The 20,023-nt window shown below is 46.5% G+C and overlaps 1 protein-coding gene across 1 annotated transcript in view; it reads left to right on the forward strand.

The window, feature by feature from the left end:
- The window catches only part of LOC147098006 (tetraspanin-15-like), a 344,298-nt gene extending 325,602 nt beyond the window's left edge, over positions 1-18,696 (forward strand). The window contains exon 8 of the mRNA XM_085971200.1: positions 14,752-18,696. Within this exon, the coding sequence (XP_085827326.1) occupies positions 14,752-14,982 (231 nt within the window). The 3' untranslated portion in view covers positions 14,983-18,696. The remainder of the gene's footprint in view (positions 1-14,751) is intronic.
- The last annotated feature ends 1,327 nt before the right edge of the window (positions 18,697-20,023 follow it).

A 20,023-nucleotide genomic window follows, 5' to 3' on the forward strand; every position in this document is an offset into this window, starting at 1 on the left:
AGCCAGTGATTTCCAAGAAGACCAACGTTAATTAGGCTCTCCGCAGTTAAAGAACACGGTAAATATTTAGAATTGACAAAATGAGTTTGGTCTTTGGCAGAAAAATGGAGCTAATTAATAAAATGATGGCTCAAATGTATTGATGGTGTAAGCTATATCAAATAAATCTGAAATGTGTTTACGGGTGAATAGAATCTGAAGTTAATAGAATCTACTGAATTACTGAGTTGCTAATAAGGAGCTCTTCAGAATTGTTTATCATCTATATGTCCTTCAGTTTTGAAGTCAATCTATTGTCACGGCATCACAGGCTGTCCAAGAAGCCAGACAAACAACCTGCACCCAATTCCCAGCCCGAGCCTCTGTCCCTGGGCACCAGTGGGCTGCAGTGGAAGTTGACAGATGACTACCCATCCCAGCTTTGCCTGGGGCAAGTGCCAGGTCTCAGCCTGATGCAGCTTCCCCAACCCTCCCCACCTCCCATCACCACCCCAACTCAACTCCACCCCCACCCCTCCCCACCTCCCATCCCCACCCCAACTCAACTCCACCCCCACCCCTCCCCACCTCCCCTCCTCACCCCAACTCAACTCCACCCCCACCCCTCCCCACCTCCCACCCCCGCCCCAACTCAACTCCACCCCCACCCCTCCCCACCTCCACTCCCCACCCCAACTCAACTCCACCCCCACCCCTCCCCACCTCCCATCACTGCCCCAACTCAACTCCACCCCCACCTCCCATCCCCACCCCTAGCTCCCCTCCCCACCCCACCTCCCATCACCGCCCCAACTCAACTCCACCCCCACCCCTCCCCACCTCCCCTCCTCACCCCAACTCAACTCCACCCCCACCCCTCCCCACCTCCCACCCCCACCCCAACTCAACTCCACCCCCACCCCTCCCCACCTCCCATCCCCACCCCTACCTCCCCTCCCCACCCCACCTCCCATCACCGCCCCAACTCAACTCCACCCCCACCCCTCCCGACCTCCCCTCCCCACCCCACCTCCCATCACCCGCCCCAACTCAACTCCCACCGCTCCCCAACTCCCCTCCCCACCCCACCTCCCATCACCGCCCCAACTCAGCTCCACCCCCACCCCACCCCACCTCCCATCCCCGCCCCAACTCAACTCCACCCCCACCCCTACCCACCTCCCCTCCCCTCTCCACCGCCCATCCCCGCCCCAACTCAGCTCCACCCCCACCCCACCCCACCTCCCATCCCCGCCCCAACTCAACTCCACCCCCACCCCTCCCCACCTCCCATCCCCGCCCCAACTCAGCTCCACCCCCACCCCACCCCATCTCCCATCACCGCCCCAACTCAACTCCACCCCCTCCCCACCCCACCTCCCACCCCCGCCCCAAGTCAGCTCCACCCCCTCCCCACCCCACCTCCCATCCCCACCCCCACCTCCCATCTCCCTCCCCACCTCCCATCCCCACCCCTCCTCCCATCACCACCCCAACTCAACTCCACCCCCACCCCTCCCCACCTCCCATCCCCACCCCTACCTCCCACTCCTTCCCCCATCCCTACGTCCCACCGCATGCCACATCAGAGATCTGCCATGAGGGTGACCGTTGATCACATAGGCCGGGATTTTGTCATTGGATGCGGCTTGGGAGCGGGTCAGCTGGTTTCCGGGTTCCAGTCCCGCCCCCAACTTCATCCGGCCAACGGACGTGATTTTACGTCGATTGGCCTTGTTAAACCCGCCCTGCGGGCTTGCCGGCCAATTAAGAAGAATTGAGCAGACGCATCATCTGCTGGTTTTCTTAAAGGGACCATGCACAATTTTTCTTTGACAGCTCATTTCTCAGTGCTTGATACCATTGAGGTGCTGCAAACACTGACAATCACTGTACAAAGGTGAGCTCTTTCACCCAGACTCTCCAGTGACTCCCTCCTTAGGCTAGAACAGATGGCAGCTGCAGCTGAGGTTACAGAAGCGATCTGTCACTGGTGAGAGAGGTTCTCCCAATGAGTTGGGATTAGTCAGCCAATTCAAAACTTCTTACCTACAAAAAAGTGTAAATGCATTAAAAATGATTTTCCCAACATTTTCTTACCTCTGAAACTCACCAGTGCACCATTGGATTCTTCACACCACTTCTGCAGCTGTCATCAATAAAGAAACATTACAGCAGACTCACAACACGTCACACTTACCTGGCGTGGTGTCCAGACATCGGGTAACCCGAGGCAGAAGCGGCAAAATTGAAAAAGAGCCTGTTAACAAGTATCAAGTACCTGTTAACAGCCAGGTAAGTGGCTATAATCCTCTTCCCTAGGTGTCGGGTCCATACGCAAATCGGGGACCCGACACTTGGGAAGATTGATTGGAGGCGGATTGACAGCGGGTTTCCTGCCCGCTGTCAATCTTTGCCATTTTGACCGGTCCCGCCTCCAATCCCACACTCTGAGGACCGGCAAAATTCCGGCCATACTCTCTCCTGCAGTCTGTCGGGCTGCTCTGCCTTCTTTCTGCACAAGATAGTGAAAATCTGCAGGACACAGTAACATTTAGGGAAAGGGAGTCACTGCCACTCACCCACAATACACCACATCATTTGGAAGATGAAAGTTCCTTTGATTTAAAAAAAAATATTGGTAACCAATGTTCCCTGTAAATTTTTTTGGGTCCGCAGGCCCTTTAACTGGCTGCGTGCCCCATTCAATTTTTCGCGCCTGCGCGGTTATTTCCATTGTAAAGCCGGTGAGTGACCTGCGCGGGACCTCCAGACCGCAGTGCGGCCACGTGGCCCGCAGCTTAGCGGGAATGTTGTTGGCAACTCTTTGAGCTTATTCAGCAGAGGAATGTTGCCTCGTGCCTTCTGCCTTCTTGCTGTCTGCTCTTCCTGGGAGACGTGACGGCCGTGGCTCAGTGGGCAGCGCGCCCCGCCTCTGAGTCAGAAGGTTGAGGGTTCAAATCCCCACCCCGGAGACTCGAGCACAAAATCCAGGCTGACATTCCCGGCGCAGTGCTGAGGGAGGGCTGTGCTGTCGGAGGTGCCGTCCTTCAGAAGAGGCGTTAAACCGAAGTCCTCGCAGGGGGAGGGGAAAAGATCCCATGGCACTATTTCGAAGAAGAGCAGAGGGAGTTCTCCCCGGTGTCCAGGCCAATATTTATCCCCCAACCAATATCGCTAAAAAAACAGGATCGAGTCATTGCTGTTTGTTGAAATTTACTAAGTGCAAACTGGCTGCTGTGTTTCCTACATCACAAGAATGACTACACATCGTAAGTACTTCATTGGCTGTAAAGCGCTTTGGGACATCCCAAGGTCATGAAAGGCGCTATGTAAATGGACTCTTTTTTCAACTATGCGTATTGCAGATACTGTGCAGCATTGGTGAAAGGGCTTCAGAGTACAGATCTGATTCCAATAGTTTGAGATCACTTAAGAATTAGTGGAATCACCCAGGCAGCAGAACTACTGCGATTTAACCTTCAACATTCCCCTGTTGGTCTGTGAAGCCGGAATTGTTTTCCCAATCACGTTTCCTGACTTGCAGCGCTAAAGTAAGCTGTTAGCAAATAAGTCCTTTCTCCATCAGCGCTGCAATTTATCCTCTGAATGATTATGGATGTGCAACTGACCCAGGTTACACTCGAGACATAATTATTGCTGCTGAGGCAGGAAGCTGTAATGCCAGTCCTGAATGATTCACAACTCACTTAATGTTAAGGCACATCTAATTATCCTGAGCCACAGTCCTACTTAACCCCAAGTTTAGCTTCCGAACTCATATCCTCTTCATCCTCACAAAAATCGCCTACTTCCACCTCCATAACATCGTCCATTTCCGTCCCTACCTCAGACCATCTGTTGCTGAAATCCTCATCCATGCCTTTGTTACCTCCAGACTCGACTATTCCAACGCTCACCTGGCCGGCCTCCCACCTTCCACCCTCTCGAAACTTGAGCTCATCCGAACCTCTGCTGCCCGTCTCCTAACTCGCACCAAGTCCCGTTCACCCTGTGCTCGCTGACCCACATTGGCTCCTGGTCGCCCAATGCCTCCAATTTAAAATTCTCATCCTCGTGTTTAATCCTTTCACACTGTCACCTCTCCCCATCTCTGTAACCTCCTCCAGCCCTAAAACCAATGTCCCCTCCAAGCTGCGCGGCCCCACAGCTCTCTGTCGGCCTTGCGCAGACCAGGCCCGGCTTTTCCAATGTTAGATTTCGCACATGCACAAAAGCTGTGAATGGGCCATGCACCCCGAAAAAATTAGGGGGAACATTGCCTACAGCCCTTTGAAATTTCTGCGTTCCTCCTAGGACCCCAGCTATTCACAATATATATTAATGATCTAGACGAGGGAACTAGATGTAATATCTCCAAGTTTGCAGACGACACAAAGCTGGGTGGGCGTGTGTACTGTGAGGAGGATGCCGAGAAACTCCAGTATGATTTGGACAGGTTGGGCAATTGGGCAGATGCATGGCAGATGCAGTATAATGTGGATAAATGCGAAGTTATCCACTTTGGTGGCAAAAACAGGAAGGCAGATTATTATCTGAATGGCAGTAGATTGGGAGAAGGGGAAGTGCAACGAGACCTGGGTGTCCTTGAGCACCAGTCACTGAAGGTAAGCATGCAGGTGCAGCAGGCGGGTAAGAAGGCAAATGGCATGTTGGCCTTCGTAGCGAGACGGTTCGAGTACAGGAACAAGGATGTCTTGCTGCAGTAGTACAGGGCCTTGGTGAGACCACACCTTGAGTATTGTGTGCAGTTTTGGTCGCCTTATCTGAGGAAGGATGTTCTTGCCATGGAGGGAGTGCAGTGAAGATTCACCAGACTGATACCTGGGATGGCAGGAATGACGTATGAGGAGAGATTGGGTCGATTGGGCTTATACTCGCTGGTGTTTAGAAGAATGAGTGGGGATCTCATTGAAACTTATAAAATTCTAACAGGACTAGACAGACTAGATGCAGGAAGGATGTTCCCGATGGCGGGGGAGTCCAGAACCAGGGGTCACAGTCTAAAGATAAGGGGTAAGCCATTTAGGACAGAGATGAGGAGGAATTTCTTCACCCAGAGAGCGGTGAACCTGTGGAATTCTCTACCACACAAGGCAGTTGAGGCCAATTCATTAAATATATTCAAGAAGGAGTTAGATATATTTCTTAAGGCTAAAGGGATCAAGGGATATGGGGAGAAGGCAGGGACAGGGTACTGAGTTTGGATGATCAGCCATGATATTGAATGGCGGAGCAGGCTCGACGGGCCGAATGGCCTACTCCTGCTTCTATGTTTCTATGTTTCTATTCCCATCTCTTATGCATCCCCCACTCCTGTTGCACCACCGTTGGTGGCCATGCCTTCAGCCATCTAGCCCCTAAGCTCTGGAATTCTCTCCCGAAACCTCACCGTCCCTGTTGGGTTTATCATTTATTCCTATTGCTCTTATGCGGAGGTATTATAGGATATTGTCCTACATCCTTTACCTCTAATACATGTTCGAAAACTAGGAAACACTGAAACATCTGGTTAACACTCTTTATTAAATCAAATCAATGAGACTATAAAACACAACCCCTTACGTGCAGTGTCTACGAGATACAGCTACCAATTATAACATTATAAATCACATGCCAGGGACCACTTCAGGAGATCGTAATCGTGTCGTCTTGACTGCTTACACCAGCCTAAGTTCCTTCACTAATGAGAAACTGTGGGGATCATTTCCGACATTTCTTATCTTTTCCCAGTACATTCACAAATAGATTAACTTGAAGAAATCTAAATAGAAAGGATATACTACATGGTTCTAGGACTGAATCTATTTGGCTTGAGTTGTGGAACACAGCGGGAGCTGTGACATTGCTGGGTGTTTTTTATAGAGCTCCAAACAGTGAGGAGTTAGATGAGCAAATTTGTTGTCAAATTTCAAAGGCATGTAACAGAAAGAGAGTCGTAATATTCGGAGACTTTAATTACCCTAATATAGACTGGGAAAAACATAGTGATAAAGGTAGGGCAGGAGAGGAATTTCTGAGATGTGTACAGAACTTTTCTGATCCATATTTCTCCAGTCCAACAAGGAACGAAGCAGAAATAAAAACAGAAAATGCTGGAGATCCTCAGCAGGTCAGGCAGCATCTGTGAAGAGAGAAACAGAGTTAACGTTTCAGGTCGATGACCCTTCGTCAGAACGGATCTGAAACGTTGGGCTGGATTTTCATTGAGGAGTCGGGAAGGAGGCGGGACTACAACTTTCGGGGTTGTAGTCCCGCCTCCATCGAGTTCTAGCCAACCCACGTGATTTTGACTTGATTGACCTTGTTGAGCACACCCAGTGGGCTCAGCAGGCCAATTAAGGGCCACCCGGCAACAGGTGACGTCACAGATTGATATTTCATCTGACAAGACCTTTTGACAGATGAAATATCAGCGTTTCACAGCTGTTTGAAGCTGTCAAACACTGACAATCGGTACTCCAAGTTAATTCCTTCCTCTCAGGCTGATTTAGAGATCTCCCCGGAACAGAAAGCTGAATGCTGCAATTTTTGACAGCTCACAGCCATTCTGCTTTCTGTGCCAGTGAGATGAGGGACTCCCGACACCTGAAGGAAGGAAGGCTGTAAAGGTAAGTAAAGGTTAGTAGAACTTCTTTAAACACTTTACACACACCAAACACACTTACCTTTGCACTTATGCACCCATCACTCACCTGAATACTGGACATCTTGACCCCTCCAAGCCCTTCATCCCGACGGTCCACCTCCTCTAACTTGGCGTGGTTTGGAGCCATCGGGAATCCCACACTTCAACATTAAAAATAGGGATTAGGCTAAAAACTGCCTGTTAACTACCTGTTAACAGGCAGTTAATTGTCACTAATCCCCTTCCCACCTCGGGGAGGCGGGTCCCAGTGCGGGGCGGGTACCCGCCTCCTTTGAAACTGGCATGGAGATGGGTTGAGGGCGGGATGGGGTCGGGACTCCCGATTTCGGGATTTTAACCCCCCCACACGCCTCTAATCCCGCCTCCACGGCCCAATGAAAATCCTGCCCATTAACTCTGTTTCTCTCTCCACGGATGCTGCCTGACCTGCTGAGTATCTCCAGCATTTTCTGTTTTTATTTCCAATTTCCAGCATCTGCAGTATTTTCTTTTTTGCAAGGAAGGAAGCAGTGTGGGATCTGGTTCTGGGGAATGAAGTTGGGCAAGTGGAGGGTGTTACAGCAAGAGATCATCTAGCTAACAGTGACCACAACATAATTCGTTTTCGAGTAATTATGGAAAGAGATAAAAAAATAGCAAAGGTAAAAATGCTCAACTGGGGAAGAGCTAATTTCAGTGATTTAAGAAGGGACCTAGCACAGATAGATTGGAAAAGGTGATCGCAGGGTAAAGCAGTCACAGAGCAGTGGAGGGCATTCAGAGAAGAGATAGTTCCAGTACAAACCAGGCATATTCCTTTGAAGGGAAAAGGTGGATCATCCAAAACGAATGCGCTCTGGTTGACAGAGGAACTAAAAGATAAAATAAAACAGAAAGAGGAGGCTTATGACAAATGTCAGGAGCAACATTCAGTTAATAACCAGGAAGATTACAGAAAGTATCGGAGGGAATTGAAAAAGTTAATACGGGAGGCAAAGAGAGGTCTGTGTGGAGTTTGCACATTCTCCCCGTGTTTGCGTGGGTTTTCTCCGGGTGCTCCGGTTTCCTCCCACAGTCCAAAGATGTGCGGGTTAGGTTGATTGGCTATGATAAATTGACCCTTAGTGTTAGGGGGATTAAATACGTGGGGTTACGGGGATAGGGTGGGATATGTGTTGGTGTAGGGGTTACGGGGTTCGGGTGGGATATGTGTCAGTGCAGGCTCGATGGGCCGAAATGGCCTCTATCTGCACTGTGGGGTTTCTGTGATTCTGTGATTAGCAGGCTGCTTTAAATTGAACATTTTATAAACACATAAAGAAAGACTTGTATTTATACAGTGCCTTTCATGACATCCTAAAGTGCTTTACAGCCAATGAAGTACTTTTTGAAGTGTAGTTACTGTTGTAGTGTAGGAAACACGGCAGCCAATTGTGCACAGCAATCTCCCACAAACAGCAATATGATAATGAGCAGATAATCTACTTTTGTTGTGTTGATTGAGGGATAAATACTGGCCAGGATACCGGGGATAACTCCCCTGCTCATCTTCGAAATAGCGGCCTGGGATCTTTTGCATCCACCTGAGAGAGCAGACGGGGCCTCGGTTTAACGTCTCATCTGAAAGATGGCACCTCTGACAGTGCAGCACTCCCTGTGTCAGCACTCAGTGTCAGCCTAGAGTTTTGTGCTCAAGTCTCTGGAGTGGGACTTGAACCCACAACCTTCTGACTCAGAGGTGAGAGTGAGCCACAAAAGTGTACGAGGTTAGCTGGGGGAAAATGTTGGGCCTATTAAGGACCCAAAAGGCAATCTTCAGGTAGAGACAGAGGACCTGGCTAAAGTATTAAATGAGTACTTTGCATCTGTCTTTGCAAGGAAGCAGATGATGTGAATGTTACACTAAAAGAGGAGAGGGACATTATGAACAGGATACTACTAGATAGAGAAGATGTACTAAAAGATTAGCATTACTGAAAGCTGGTAAGTCACCAGGTCCAGATGGAATGCATCCTAAGGTGCTGAAAGAAGCAAAGGTAGAAATAGCAGAGGCATTGGTCACAGTCTTTCAATCCTCATTGGATACAGGAGTAGTGTCAGAGGACTGGAGGGTTGCTAATAATATACCACTATTCAAGAAAGGGGAGAGGGATAAACCAGGAAACTACGGGCCCAGTCAGCCTAACATCGGTGGTGGGGAAGTTATTGGAAACCATTATCAGGGACAAAATAAACTTTCATTGGGCAAGGCATGGGTTAATCAAGGAGAGCCTGCATGGGTTTGTTAAAGGCAAATCGTGTCTGTCTAACGTGATTGAATTCTTTGATGAGGTAACAGAGAAGGTTGAGCAAGGTAGTGCAGTAGATGTTGTTTATATGGACTTCCGGAAGGCATTCGACAAAGTGCCACACAGGAGGATTGTTAAGAAGATGGAAGTCCATGGAATTAAGAGGAAAGTGACGGTATGGATACGGATTTGGCTCAGTGACAGGAAGCAGAGGGTGGCGGTGGATGGAAGTTTTTCAGACTGGGAGGTAGTTTGCAGTGGTGTTCCCCAAAGGTCAATTTGGGGTCCATTACTCATTTCAATTTTTACAAACAACATAGGCTCGGGAGTAGGGAGCAGCATTATAAAGTTTGCAGATGATACGAAACTTGAGAATGTTGTAGATAGTGATGAGGATAGTTATAGGCTTCAGGATGACATAGGCAGGATGGTGAAATGGGCAGAAGCACGGCAGATGGAGTTCAATGCGGAGAAGTGTGAAGTGATGCACTTTGAGAGGACTAATATGGAAAGGCAGTATACTATAAATGGTATGATTTTGAAAAGTGTCGATGAGCAGAGAGACCTTGGTGTCCATATACACAAATCCTTAAAGGTGGCAGGGCAAGTTGATGAGATGATTAAAAAAGCATCTGGGTTACTTGGGTTTATAAAGAGAGGAATAGAATATAAAAGCAAAGAGATCAGGCTCGAACTTTATAAATCACTGGTTAGGCCCCAGCTGGAGTATTGTGGACAATCCTGGGCCCCACACTTCAGGAAAAATGTAAAGGCCTTAGAAAGGGGACAGAGGAGGTTTACCAGGATGTTACCAGGGATAAAAACTGACTAGGGAACATAAAAACTGACTGTAAAAGCTTCTATAGATATATGAAGAGAAAAAGATTGGTGAAGTCAAGTGTAGGTCCCTTGCAGTCAGAATCAGGGGAATTTATAATGGGGAACAAAGAAATGGCAGACCAATTAAATACATATTTTGGTTCTGTCTTCACAAAGGAGGACACAAATAACCTCCCAGAGATGTCAGGGAACATAGGGTCTAATGAGAGGGAGGAACTGAATGAAATCAGTATTTGTAGGGAAATGGTGTTACGAAAATGACGGGATTGAAGGCCGATAAATCCCCAGGGCCTGATAATCTACATCCTAGGATATTTAAGGAAGTGGCCCTAGAAATAGTAGATGCATTGCTGGTCATCTTCCAAAATTCTATAGATTCTGGAACAGTTCGCATGGATTGGAGGGTAGCTAATGTTACCCCACTATTCAAAAAAGGTGGTAGAGAGAAAACAGGGAATTACAGACTGGTAAGCCTGACATCGGTAGTGGGGAAAATGCTAGAGTCCATTATAAAAGATGTAATAGCAGAGCACTTGGAAAACAGTGACAGGTTCGGACAAAGTCAACATGGATTTACAAAAGGTAAATCGTGCTTGACTAATCTACTGGAATTTTTTGAGGATGTAACTGGTAGAATAGATAAGGGAGAACCAGTGGATGTGGTGTATTTGGACTTTCAGAAGGCTTTCGATAAGGTCCCGCATAAGAGATTAGCGTGTAAAGTTAAAGCACATGGGATTGGGGGCAAGGTACTGACTTGGATAGAGAACTGGCTGGCAGACAGGAAGCAAAGAGTTGGAATAAACGGCTCTTTTTCCGAGTGACAGGCAGTGACTAGTGGGGTACCGCAGGGATCGGTGCTAGGATCCCAGCTATTCACAATATATATTAATGATCTAGACAAGGGAACTAGATGTAATATCTCCAAGTTTGCAGACGACACAAAGCTGGGTGGGCGTGTGTGCTGTGAGGAGGATGCCGAGAAACTCCAGTGTGATTTGGACAGGCTGAGTGATTGGGCAGATGTATGGCAGATGCAGTATAATATGGATAAATGCGAGGTTATCCACTTTGGTGGCAAAAACAGGAAGGTAGATTATTATCTCAACGGCAATAGATTGAGAGAAGGGGAAGTGCAACGAGACCTGGGTGTCCTTGTGCACCAGTCGCTGAAGGTAAGCATGCAAGTGCAGCAGGCGGTTAAGAAGGCAAATGGTATGTTGGCCTTCATAGCGAGAGGATTCAAGTACAGGATCAAGGATGTCTTGCTGCAGTAGTACAGGGCCTTGGTGAGACCACACCTTGAGTATTGTGTGCAGTTTTGGTCGCCTTATCTGAGGAAGGATGCTCTTGCCATGGAGGGAGTGCAGCGAAGATTCACCAGACTGATACCTGGGATGGCAGGTATGACGTATGAGGAGAGATTGGGTCGATTGGGCTTATACTCACTGGAGTTTAGAAGAATGAGATGGGATCTCAATGAAACTTATAAAATTCTAACAGGACTAGACAGACTAGATGCAGGAAGGATGTTCCCGATGGCGGGGGAGTCCAGAACCAGGGGTCACAGTCTAAAGATAAGGGGTAAGCCATTTAGGACAGAGATGAGGAGGAATTTCTTCACCCAGAGAGTGGTGAACCTGTGGAATTCTTTACCACAGAATGCAGTTGAGGCCAATTCATTAAATATATTCAAGAAGGAGTTAGATATATTTCTTAAGGCTAAAGGGATCAAGGGATATGGGGAGAAGGCAGGGACAGGGTACTGAATTTGGATGATCAGCCATGATCTCATTAAATGGCGGAGCAGGCTCGAGGGGCCGAATGGCCTACTCCTGCTCCTATCTTCTATGTTTCTATGAGGGACTTCAGTTATGAGGAGAGGTTGGAAAAGTTCGGACTGTTCTCCTTGGAACAGAGAAGGTTAAGAGGTGACCGAATCGAGGTTTTCAAGATGATGAGAGGTTTTGATGGAGTAGACGGAGAAAAACTATTCCCTCTGGTGAGTGGGTCAATAACCAGAGGTCAGAGATTCAAAATCATTGGATAAAGATCTCGAGGGGAGATGAGGAGAAATGTTTTCACTCAGAGAGTTGTCGGGATCTGGAATACTCGACCTGAAAAGGTGGTGGAAGCTGATTCCATCAATAATATTAAAAGGGAGTTGGATGGGTTCTTGAGGATGAGGAACTCACAGGGTTAGGGAAAAGAAACGGGGTGTGGGACTAAACACGACGACTCTTTCAAAGAACCAGCACAGGCCCGACGGGCCGAATGGCCTCCTTCTGTGCTTTAAGTTTCTATGCTTCCATGAATCAAGCCACTTCTTCGCAATTCATAAGCAAAATATGGCAGATGCTGGAAATCTGAAATAAAAACAGAAAATGCTGGAAATACTCAGCAGGTCAGGCAGCATCTGTGGAGAGAGAAACAGAGTTAACGTTTCAGGTCGATGACCCTTTATCAGAACTGGAAAAAGTTAGAGATGTACAGGAAACTTTGGTTTATCCGGAGGTTAAAAGTCCAGAAAGCTCTATCTACCGGCAAAATTCAGGAGCCGTTTCCTATAAGTTTTTTTACTTCTCGTTGCTTTTTTTTTCCCTGTCAGGCTCTGCAAGGTCTGTAGCTAAGCAACAGCTTCAGCTAGAGACGCTTTTAAGCTGCAGCTGACTGTTTTGAAGCTGTTGCTAAGCAACAGGGTTTGTTGATTCACACGGAACTGAAAATCTCCGTATGTTTCAACATTAGCGCTGGTTTGTCCGGCAGTTTTGATGGGACGGCAACAGCTCGGTCCCGTCGGTGCCGGATAGCACAAAGTTTCCTGTAGCAGGTTTTAAGTACAGAGGCTGGGAAAGGGGGGAGGGGAGTGGAGGAAAGAACAAAAGGGAAGGCCATAGAGTTATACAGCACCGAAAGAGGCCCTTCGGCCCATCGTGTCCGCGCCGACCATCAAGCCCTGTCTATTCTAATCCCATTTTCCAGCACTTGGTCCGTAGCCTTGTATGCTATGGTGTTTCAAGTGCTCATCTAAATGCTTCTTGAATGTTGTGAGGGTTCCTGCCTCTACCACCCTTTCAGGCAGTGAGTTGCAGATTCCAACCACCCTCTGGGTGAAAAAGTCTTCGTGATAAGGTGGGAGGGAGGCGAGATTAAATGACAAAAGGGATGATTCTTCGCAATTCATTGTTGACTTTATCTCTGGAACTTTATAGCAGGTCTGTCTCAAATGCCGAAGCTGCATTCTCAAAGTACGAGGATGTAATCTCCTGTAACAATATGTCAGCTCCAGGTTGCTGTAATCGTTGCCGACCAGTTTCAATCGAAAGTATCAATAATAAACATGACTGCACCGCAATAACAAAAGCTTTGGGTAACTCTTTATTTTCTTTCCGTCAAGCTTTTGCTCCTTATTTGACAAAGATTGCACAGCCTTAATTAAAAAAGGAGCCTGATTCATGGTTCGGCAACCATATACCATGGCAAGCAAAGCAGCTGTATGAGTTTAATGAAATCAGTGTCGCGGCTTTCTCATTGCCATTCAATTAGACAGTATCGCAGCGAGCTGTTTGTGTGAGTATCAGATCGCTGGTAATGAAGGATATCTCACTGGAGTTGAGAAGTTTTGATGGTGTTTCACACAAGTGAAAGAGAATTCAGATGTTGTAATTACAATAAAATACATAGAATGCTCCACAGGAAAAAATTGATTTCGCAAGGGATGAAGACAAAGCCATGAATATGATTGTAAGGTTATGGTCAGAATAAATTGTACTTTCCACATTTCCCCATTGAGTGGTCTATCTATAAAAGTGACTCAGCAACATTTTCAAATTAATATTTTCAAATTAATAATTTGCTCTGTATATGTGATTTGGACAATTGCCAGACTGGAAGATGGATTGGCACTTCTCCCTGAGTCATGCAAGCTGCTGTCTCCAGAGGCACGTGTCTGCCATCTTAAAAATGTCTTCAATTAGTGGGATGAAATGGTGGGCAGAGTATGTTTGAACCATAGAAACATAGAAGATAGGAGCAGGAGTAGGCCATTCAGTCCCTCGAGCCTGCTCTGCCATTCAATGAGATCGTGGCTGATAATCCAAATTCAGTACCCTGTCCCTGCTTTCTCCCCATATCCCTTGATCCCTTTAGCCTCAAGAAATATATCCAACTCCTTCTTGAATATATTTAATGAATTGGCCTCCACTGCCCTGTGTGGCAGAGAATTCCACAGGTTCACCACTCTCTGGGTGAAGAAATTCCTCCTCATCTCGGTCCTAAATGGCTTACCCCTTATCCTTAGACTGTGACCCCTGGTTCTGGACTCCCCCGCCATCGGGAACGTCCTTCCTGCATCTTGTCCTGTCTAGTCCTGTTAGAATTTTATAAGTTTCAATGAGATAGCCTCTAGGAGGGGGCATTGAAGGCTAGATTTTCCCCTGCTGCAGAGTGTCCCACCCCCCCCCCTCAATTGTTGTGCTGACGCCAGGGTGGGTGGATGGGGTGGGCAAACACTATGCGCGTTTCTCTCTGTTGTGTATGTGAGAGCAGCGTAGCCTGCGAGCTGGGAGCAGCCGATTCAATTTATCGCTCGGCTTCAGGAGAAGAAAGAGAGATTCGTACCAGACCAGGTTTCAGTTTTACACTTTGGCAAAGAGGTGCCACTCGAATTGAGAGTGGTCTCGAACCAAAATAGAGCGTAAGGAGCAACGAATCGCAGAGCTCAGCAAAGGTCCCGCGTGCATGGTTCTGTATGAAAACCAAATCGAAAAATGGTTTCCTTCACCAAAGTTACCTCAGATTTTATTCCTGTTGCTTTGATTGTGCCACGAAAATAAGTAGGGAAAAAAATGATCAGTTGAGAGAGCAAAAGCTGGCAGAGAAACATACAAAATATGCATTGGGAAAAGTGTTTTTTTTTATGAATCGTCTACATTTGAAGGATATATTTGCTGTATAAAGCTGTATACAATAGAAATAAACTGTTATTTGTTGCAGGTTATTGGGATTGTGCTGAGCTGCCTGTACCTGAAGAAACTAGACCAACATATGGATGAAGTAGATGGGTTCAGAATGTTCATTCCCTATGAGCAGCTGGATCTGTCTGGGGCAGGGTGGTGTCTGTGTCTGCCCAGAGAGGAAGGCTACCAGCCAATGGAGGAAGATGAAAACCACGCTGGCATCCAAGAAACAAAACTGATTGGCACGGAACAGGGAGAGGTGAATTGAGATAATGTTCCAAGACCCAACGCGTGTTGAAGTCTGTCACGGCCAGTTCGACAACACTAAACAAAGATTGACTGGGTTTAACATTCTCCACGTGGAACGTGACTGGTTTTTGTTCGTTCTGCCTGGGTGTCAGAGACAATTTCAAGCTTATGCTCAGAAGGTCGTAGGTTCAAGTCCCACTTTAGCTTATAAATCCAGGCTGACACTCCCAGTGCAGTGCTGAGGGAGCGCTGCACTGGCGGAGGTGCCATCTTTCGGATGAGACGTTAAACCGAGTCCCCGTCTGCTCTCTCAGGTGAACGTAAAAGCTCCCATGGCACGATTTCGAAGAAGAGCAGGAGAGTTCTCCCCAGTGTCCTGGCCACTATTTATCCCTCAATCAACATCACTAAAAACAATTTGCTAGTCATTATTACATTGCTGTTTCTGGGAGCTTGCTGTGTGCAAATTAGCTGCCATGTTTCCTACATTACAACAGTGACTACACTTCAAAAGTACTTCATTGGCTGCAAAGCGCTTTGAGACATCGTGAAAGGTGCTTTAGAAATGCAAGTCTTTTTTCCTGTTAGTAATGCTGCCCTAGTAAGGTGCCCAGTCACCATGATGGCAAAAAGCCAGCGGCAAATGAGAGTGTGCTCATACTTGCTACATTTGAAGAAGGTAGTGCAGATCCTGTTCGACTCACTCAACTGCTCCCGGTTGACAGTTCTGGGTCTCCCATGGCCTGAATACATTGGAAATTAAATTGCTTTTTTTTAAAGAAAAGGACCCTCTGTAAATTTCCTCAGCAAAACTTGCTGGAGGAGTAACACAAGCTGGAAGAATATACCATCGTGCCAGCAACTACCCAAACTGCAACCTCAGGTGTTGGTTTTAATTAGGCCACTGGAGGAGTTGCAGAGCAGAGGGCAGGTGCTTCAGCTCCAAGACGGAGGGAATATTGCTGATGCATTGCACTCCTCCTGATGTCTATTTATGCAGCATTCAAATCACGCAAGCCCACATTTCCCAGTGCCACATTATTTTCTGTGCTGTTCCGTTGTTGACTAGCCAGCGCACACTTTATGTCAATGCAAAGTGATTTTGTCTTCTCATCTATGCAAATTGTGTTACTTGATGTAGGTGGGACCTGGTGTCAGATCACCCTCCGTCGGTAGTCTCGTACTGTTTCCACTTGGCACCGGCAGCAGTATAATTACAATCAGAGCAATGCGAAGTTTCTAAAGTTCCTGTGTATCCACAGCACCACCAGAGAACTTTGTGTGAATTTAATCTTCTGTCCTTTTAATGTTAGCAGACACTTAACTGGCCTTTATTGTTAACAATGATTCAATCAGAATTCTAATGGAATTAAGATCCCCATTTTCCCCGAGTCAGGGGACAATGCGGAATCATCAATATAATGGGGCTGCGAATTTTGTGTCGATCTAATAGCTACAGGTGTGGCGTCTGCTGCATAACAATGCCCAGAGTACATTGTTCTGTGACTTCTTTGTCTCTTAACTGGTTTATCTCATGTCAGTTTCATGTCACAGTCCTACAGGTTATCTCATGTCAGTTTCATGTCACAGCCCTACACTGGGTTATCTCATGTCAGTTTCATGTCACGGTCCTACACTGGTTTATCTCATGTCAGTTTCATGTCACAGTCCTACACTGGGTTATCCCATGTCAGTTTCATGTCACAGTCCTACACTGGGTTATCCCATGTCAGTTTCATGTCACAGTCCTACACTGGGTTATCCCATGTCAGTTTCATGTCACAGTCCTACACTGGGTTATCTCATGTCAGTTTCATGTCACGGTCCTACACTGGGTTATCTCATGTCAGTTTCATGTCAATTTCAATTTCAATTTTATTTGTCACGTAACCAAATACAACAAGTGAAATCCAGTCAGTGAAATGCTTTTTTCTGAATGAGCCGAGCGCACCAAGCAGCAAAGGACACTTCATCGGCGCCATCACAATAGGGTCCACTCTCGCACTCCTGCCTGACAATCTTCAGCCGCCGTGGTACCGACGTCCCGGGGCCTGCTTCTCCCTGGCTCTCCTTCCATTTATATCCTTCTCAATCTTTATCTTAAACCTTCTTTGTGGTCTGGTACTTCAAGGAATGGGAGGGTCTGGCATCATACAGCAAAGGTCCCTTCACCAAATGTAGATCATGAGTTGCAATAGTTGCCAACGTTTTCCTCTGACAGACATCATCGTGTAATTTGGTCTGAGCTACGAGGAATTGTTTCAGTGCATTTCCCAGTCGCAGGTTCATTCCTTCTACAATGCAGCACACAATATAAGGCCTGACATCCTTGATACTGAGAGTGACTTTCACCAGCATGGAAGGACTTTCAGAAACGTGCAGCACTCGCACCACCAATTTGTTCAGGTCTTCCATCCCAACCAATTCACCATCTGGTTTATCCTGCGTCAGTTTTATGTCACAGTCCTACACTGGTTTATCTCATGTCAGTTTCATGTCACAGTCCTACACTGGTTTATCCTGTGTCAGTTTTATGTCACAGTCCTACACTGCGTTATCCCATGTCAGTTTCGTGTCACAGTCCTACACTGGTTTATCCTGTGTCAGTTTCATGTCACAGTCCTACACTGGGTTATTTCATGTCAGTTTCGTGTCACGAGTGCAATCTTAGGGGTGGAGGGGTAGGTTTAAGGTTGTGATTGGGACATGTTGCGAAGAGAATCAAAGGACTTTTACTCTGCATCTGGTCCTACACTGCGTTATCCCATGTCAGTTTCGTGTCACAGTCCTACACTGCGTTATCCCGTGTCAGTTTCATGTCACAGTCCTACACTGCGTTATCCCATGTCAGTTTCACGTCACAGTCCTACACTGGGTTATCCTGTGTCAGTTTCATGTCACAGTCCTACACTGGGTTATCCTGTGTCAGTTTCATGTCACAGTCTTACACTGCGTTATCCCATGTCAGTTTCGTGTCACAGTCCTACACTGGGTTATCCTGTGTCAGTTTCATGTCACAGTCTTACACTGCGTTATCCCATGTCAGTTTCATGTCACAGTCCTACACTGGGTTATCTCATGTCAGTTTCATGTCACAGTCCTACACTGGATTTTCTCATGTCAGTTTCGTGTCACAGTCCTACACTGCGTTATCTCATGTCAGTTTCATGTCACAGTTCCCCCAGACTGAGCAGTTCTCCCTCTTTCCCCTTTCTACCCGCAAGGACCTCATGTGAAATTGAGTTGACATTAGGCCACGGCTGACAACTCTCCAGCGTTGGGCACTAAGTTGGCATTGTTGCTTACATCATCAGAAATGTTGTTATAGGAGGTAGCAAAACATGCACGAGTGCAATCTTAGGGGTGGAGGGGTAGGTTTAAGGCTGTGATTGGGACATGTTGGGAAGAGAATCAAGGGACTTTTACTCTGCACCTGACCTCTGAGTGTTTGATGCTGACTCTCTTGATGAGCGCACAAATTCACCCAAACAAAAGACAATTTAAAAGAAGCTGCATGACTATTTATTGTATAACCTAGAAGCAAATAATGTGCTTGGATTCCAGTATATTGGGTCCACGGGAGTGTGGTTTGTAGCCTTTTAACAGGACAGGGTTGAAGAGTGTTTAGCTTGAGAATCCGCAGCATTTGACTGATGTGACATTGGAGACTGTGATAAATTTATCTCCTCTTAAAATGTTTATGACCACTCTTAGCAAAATGAAATAAATTAAGAAGACCTTTGGCTGGCTTCCCTTGAGTGTGTCTCTCCACCATCTAAAGAAAGAGAGGGCGATTGGAACACACTCAGGAGATTATTTTAGCAGAGAGTTTTATTTGAGTGGGCGGGGAAGAATTCCACAAGATAAATAGAGGACTTCCAATACACAGTTTTTTTTATCCGGCACCGACGGGACCAACGTGGTGCCGGTTCATCAAAAATTCCGGATAACCGAAAGCTATAGTAAAAGATACGGAGCTGAGAGCTCCGTATAAAGCAACAAACCCTGTTGCTTAGCAACAGGTTCAGAACAATGGCCACAAGTTCCAAGCGTCTCTGTAGCTTAGCAACAGCTGCAGCCACACCCTTGCACAGCAACAGATCGAGGAAGGCAAGTAATAAAACTTACCTGAACCTACTCCTGAATTTTGCCGGTTAACCGAGATTTCCAGTTATTTAGGTGCCAGTAAATCGAAAGTGTCCTGTATTGAGTTCCTTTAGTAACCTCCTCCTTTCAGGTGAATTCAGTCAGTCGGACGGCATTTTAAAGATGAATGCTGTCATCAAATTTAAGAGGGAGCTGGATCAATAATTGTCGGGGCAAGTGATTAAGGGGTAGAAGATTTAGTAGTGTGTGTTATTTTTCAAACTTTAGCAGCCAGATGAAGTGCAATGGTCTTCTCTTGTCCTGTAATCTTTGATGTTTACCTGATAAACAAATGGAAATGACTGGAATCCTTGATTTTTTTATGGTTCACAATTGGCCAAATCCTATCATTATGAAAATATCTGTAGTAGGGGGTTGAGGAAACAGATGGATTAGTTGTATTTAAGACGAACCTAGATGATGGTGTTGAACCCACTGTGACAATCCATCCCCACTTCTACAAAGCGTGTCATTCCCTGAGCAGCAATGGCGATCAGGGGTCCGAAAGTGCCCAAGGCCTGCCTGGGGAAAGTTACATGTTTGGGAAATATTGTAAAATTATTCCGTGCAGTAGGAGACCGTTGAAGAAAAAATTTGTATTTTTTTTTAATCTGGAATGGCATTCGTTCTTATTTTACGATGTCATTGTTTTTCAAATGCAAAACTGAAGGTGTACTTTGAAATTAAAAAAAAAATAAGAAATTACACTAGTATCTGGCTGATGATGATTTTGTGTCAGCTTCTATCACATCTGTCGTTTTTTTCAGATTTATGGGTCCAATGTTGGGGTCAAAAAGTCAGTATTGGGTTTGGAGATATTAAGTGAAGATGAATTTGCTTTATAAATTGAATTGTATCGATTTTGGGGGGGAGCGAAAGCAATTGCTTGCCTACATAATTTATAGGGGTGTCAA

The sequence above is a fragment of the Somniosus microcephalus genome, chromosome 30, assembly GCF_052327205.1.
Source record: "Somniosus microcephalus isolate GS21.2 chromosome 30, FLI_Smic_1.0, whole genome shotgun sequence".
Lineage (NCBI taxonomy): Eukaryota > Metazoa > Chordata > Chondrichthyes > Squaliformes > Somniosidae > Somniosus > Somniosus microcephalus.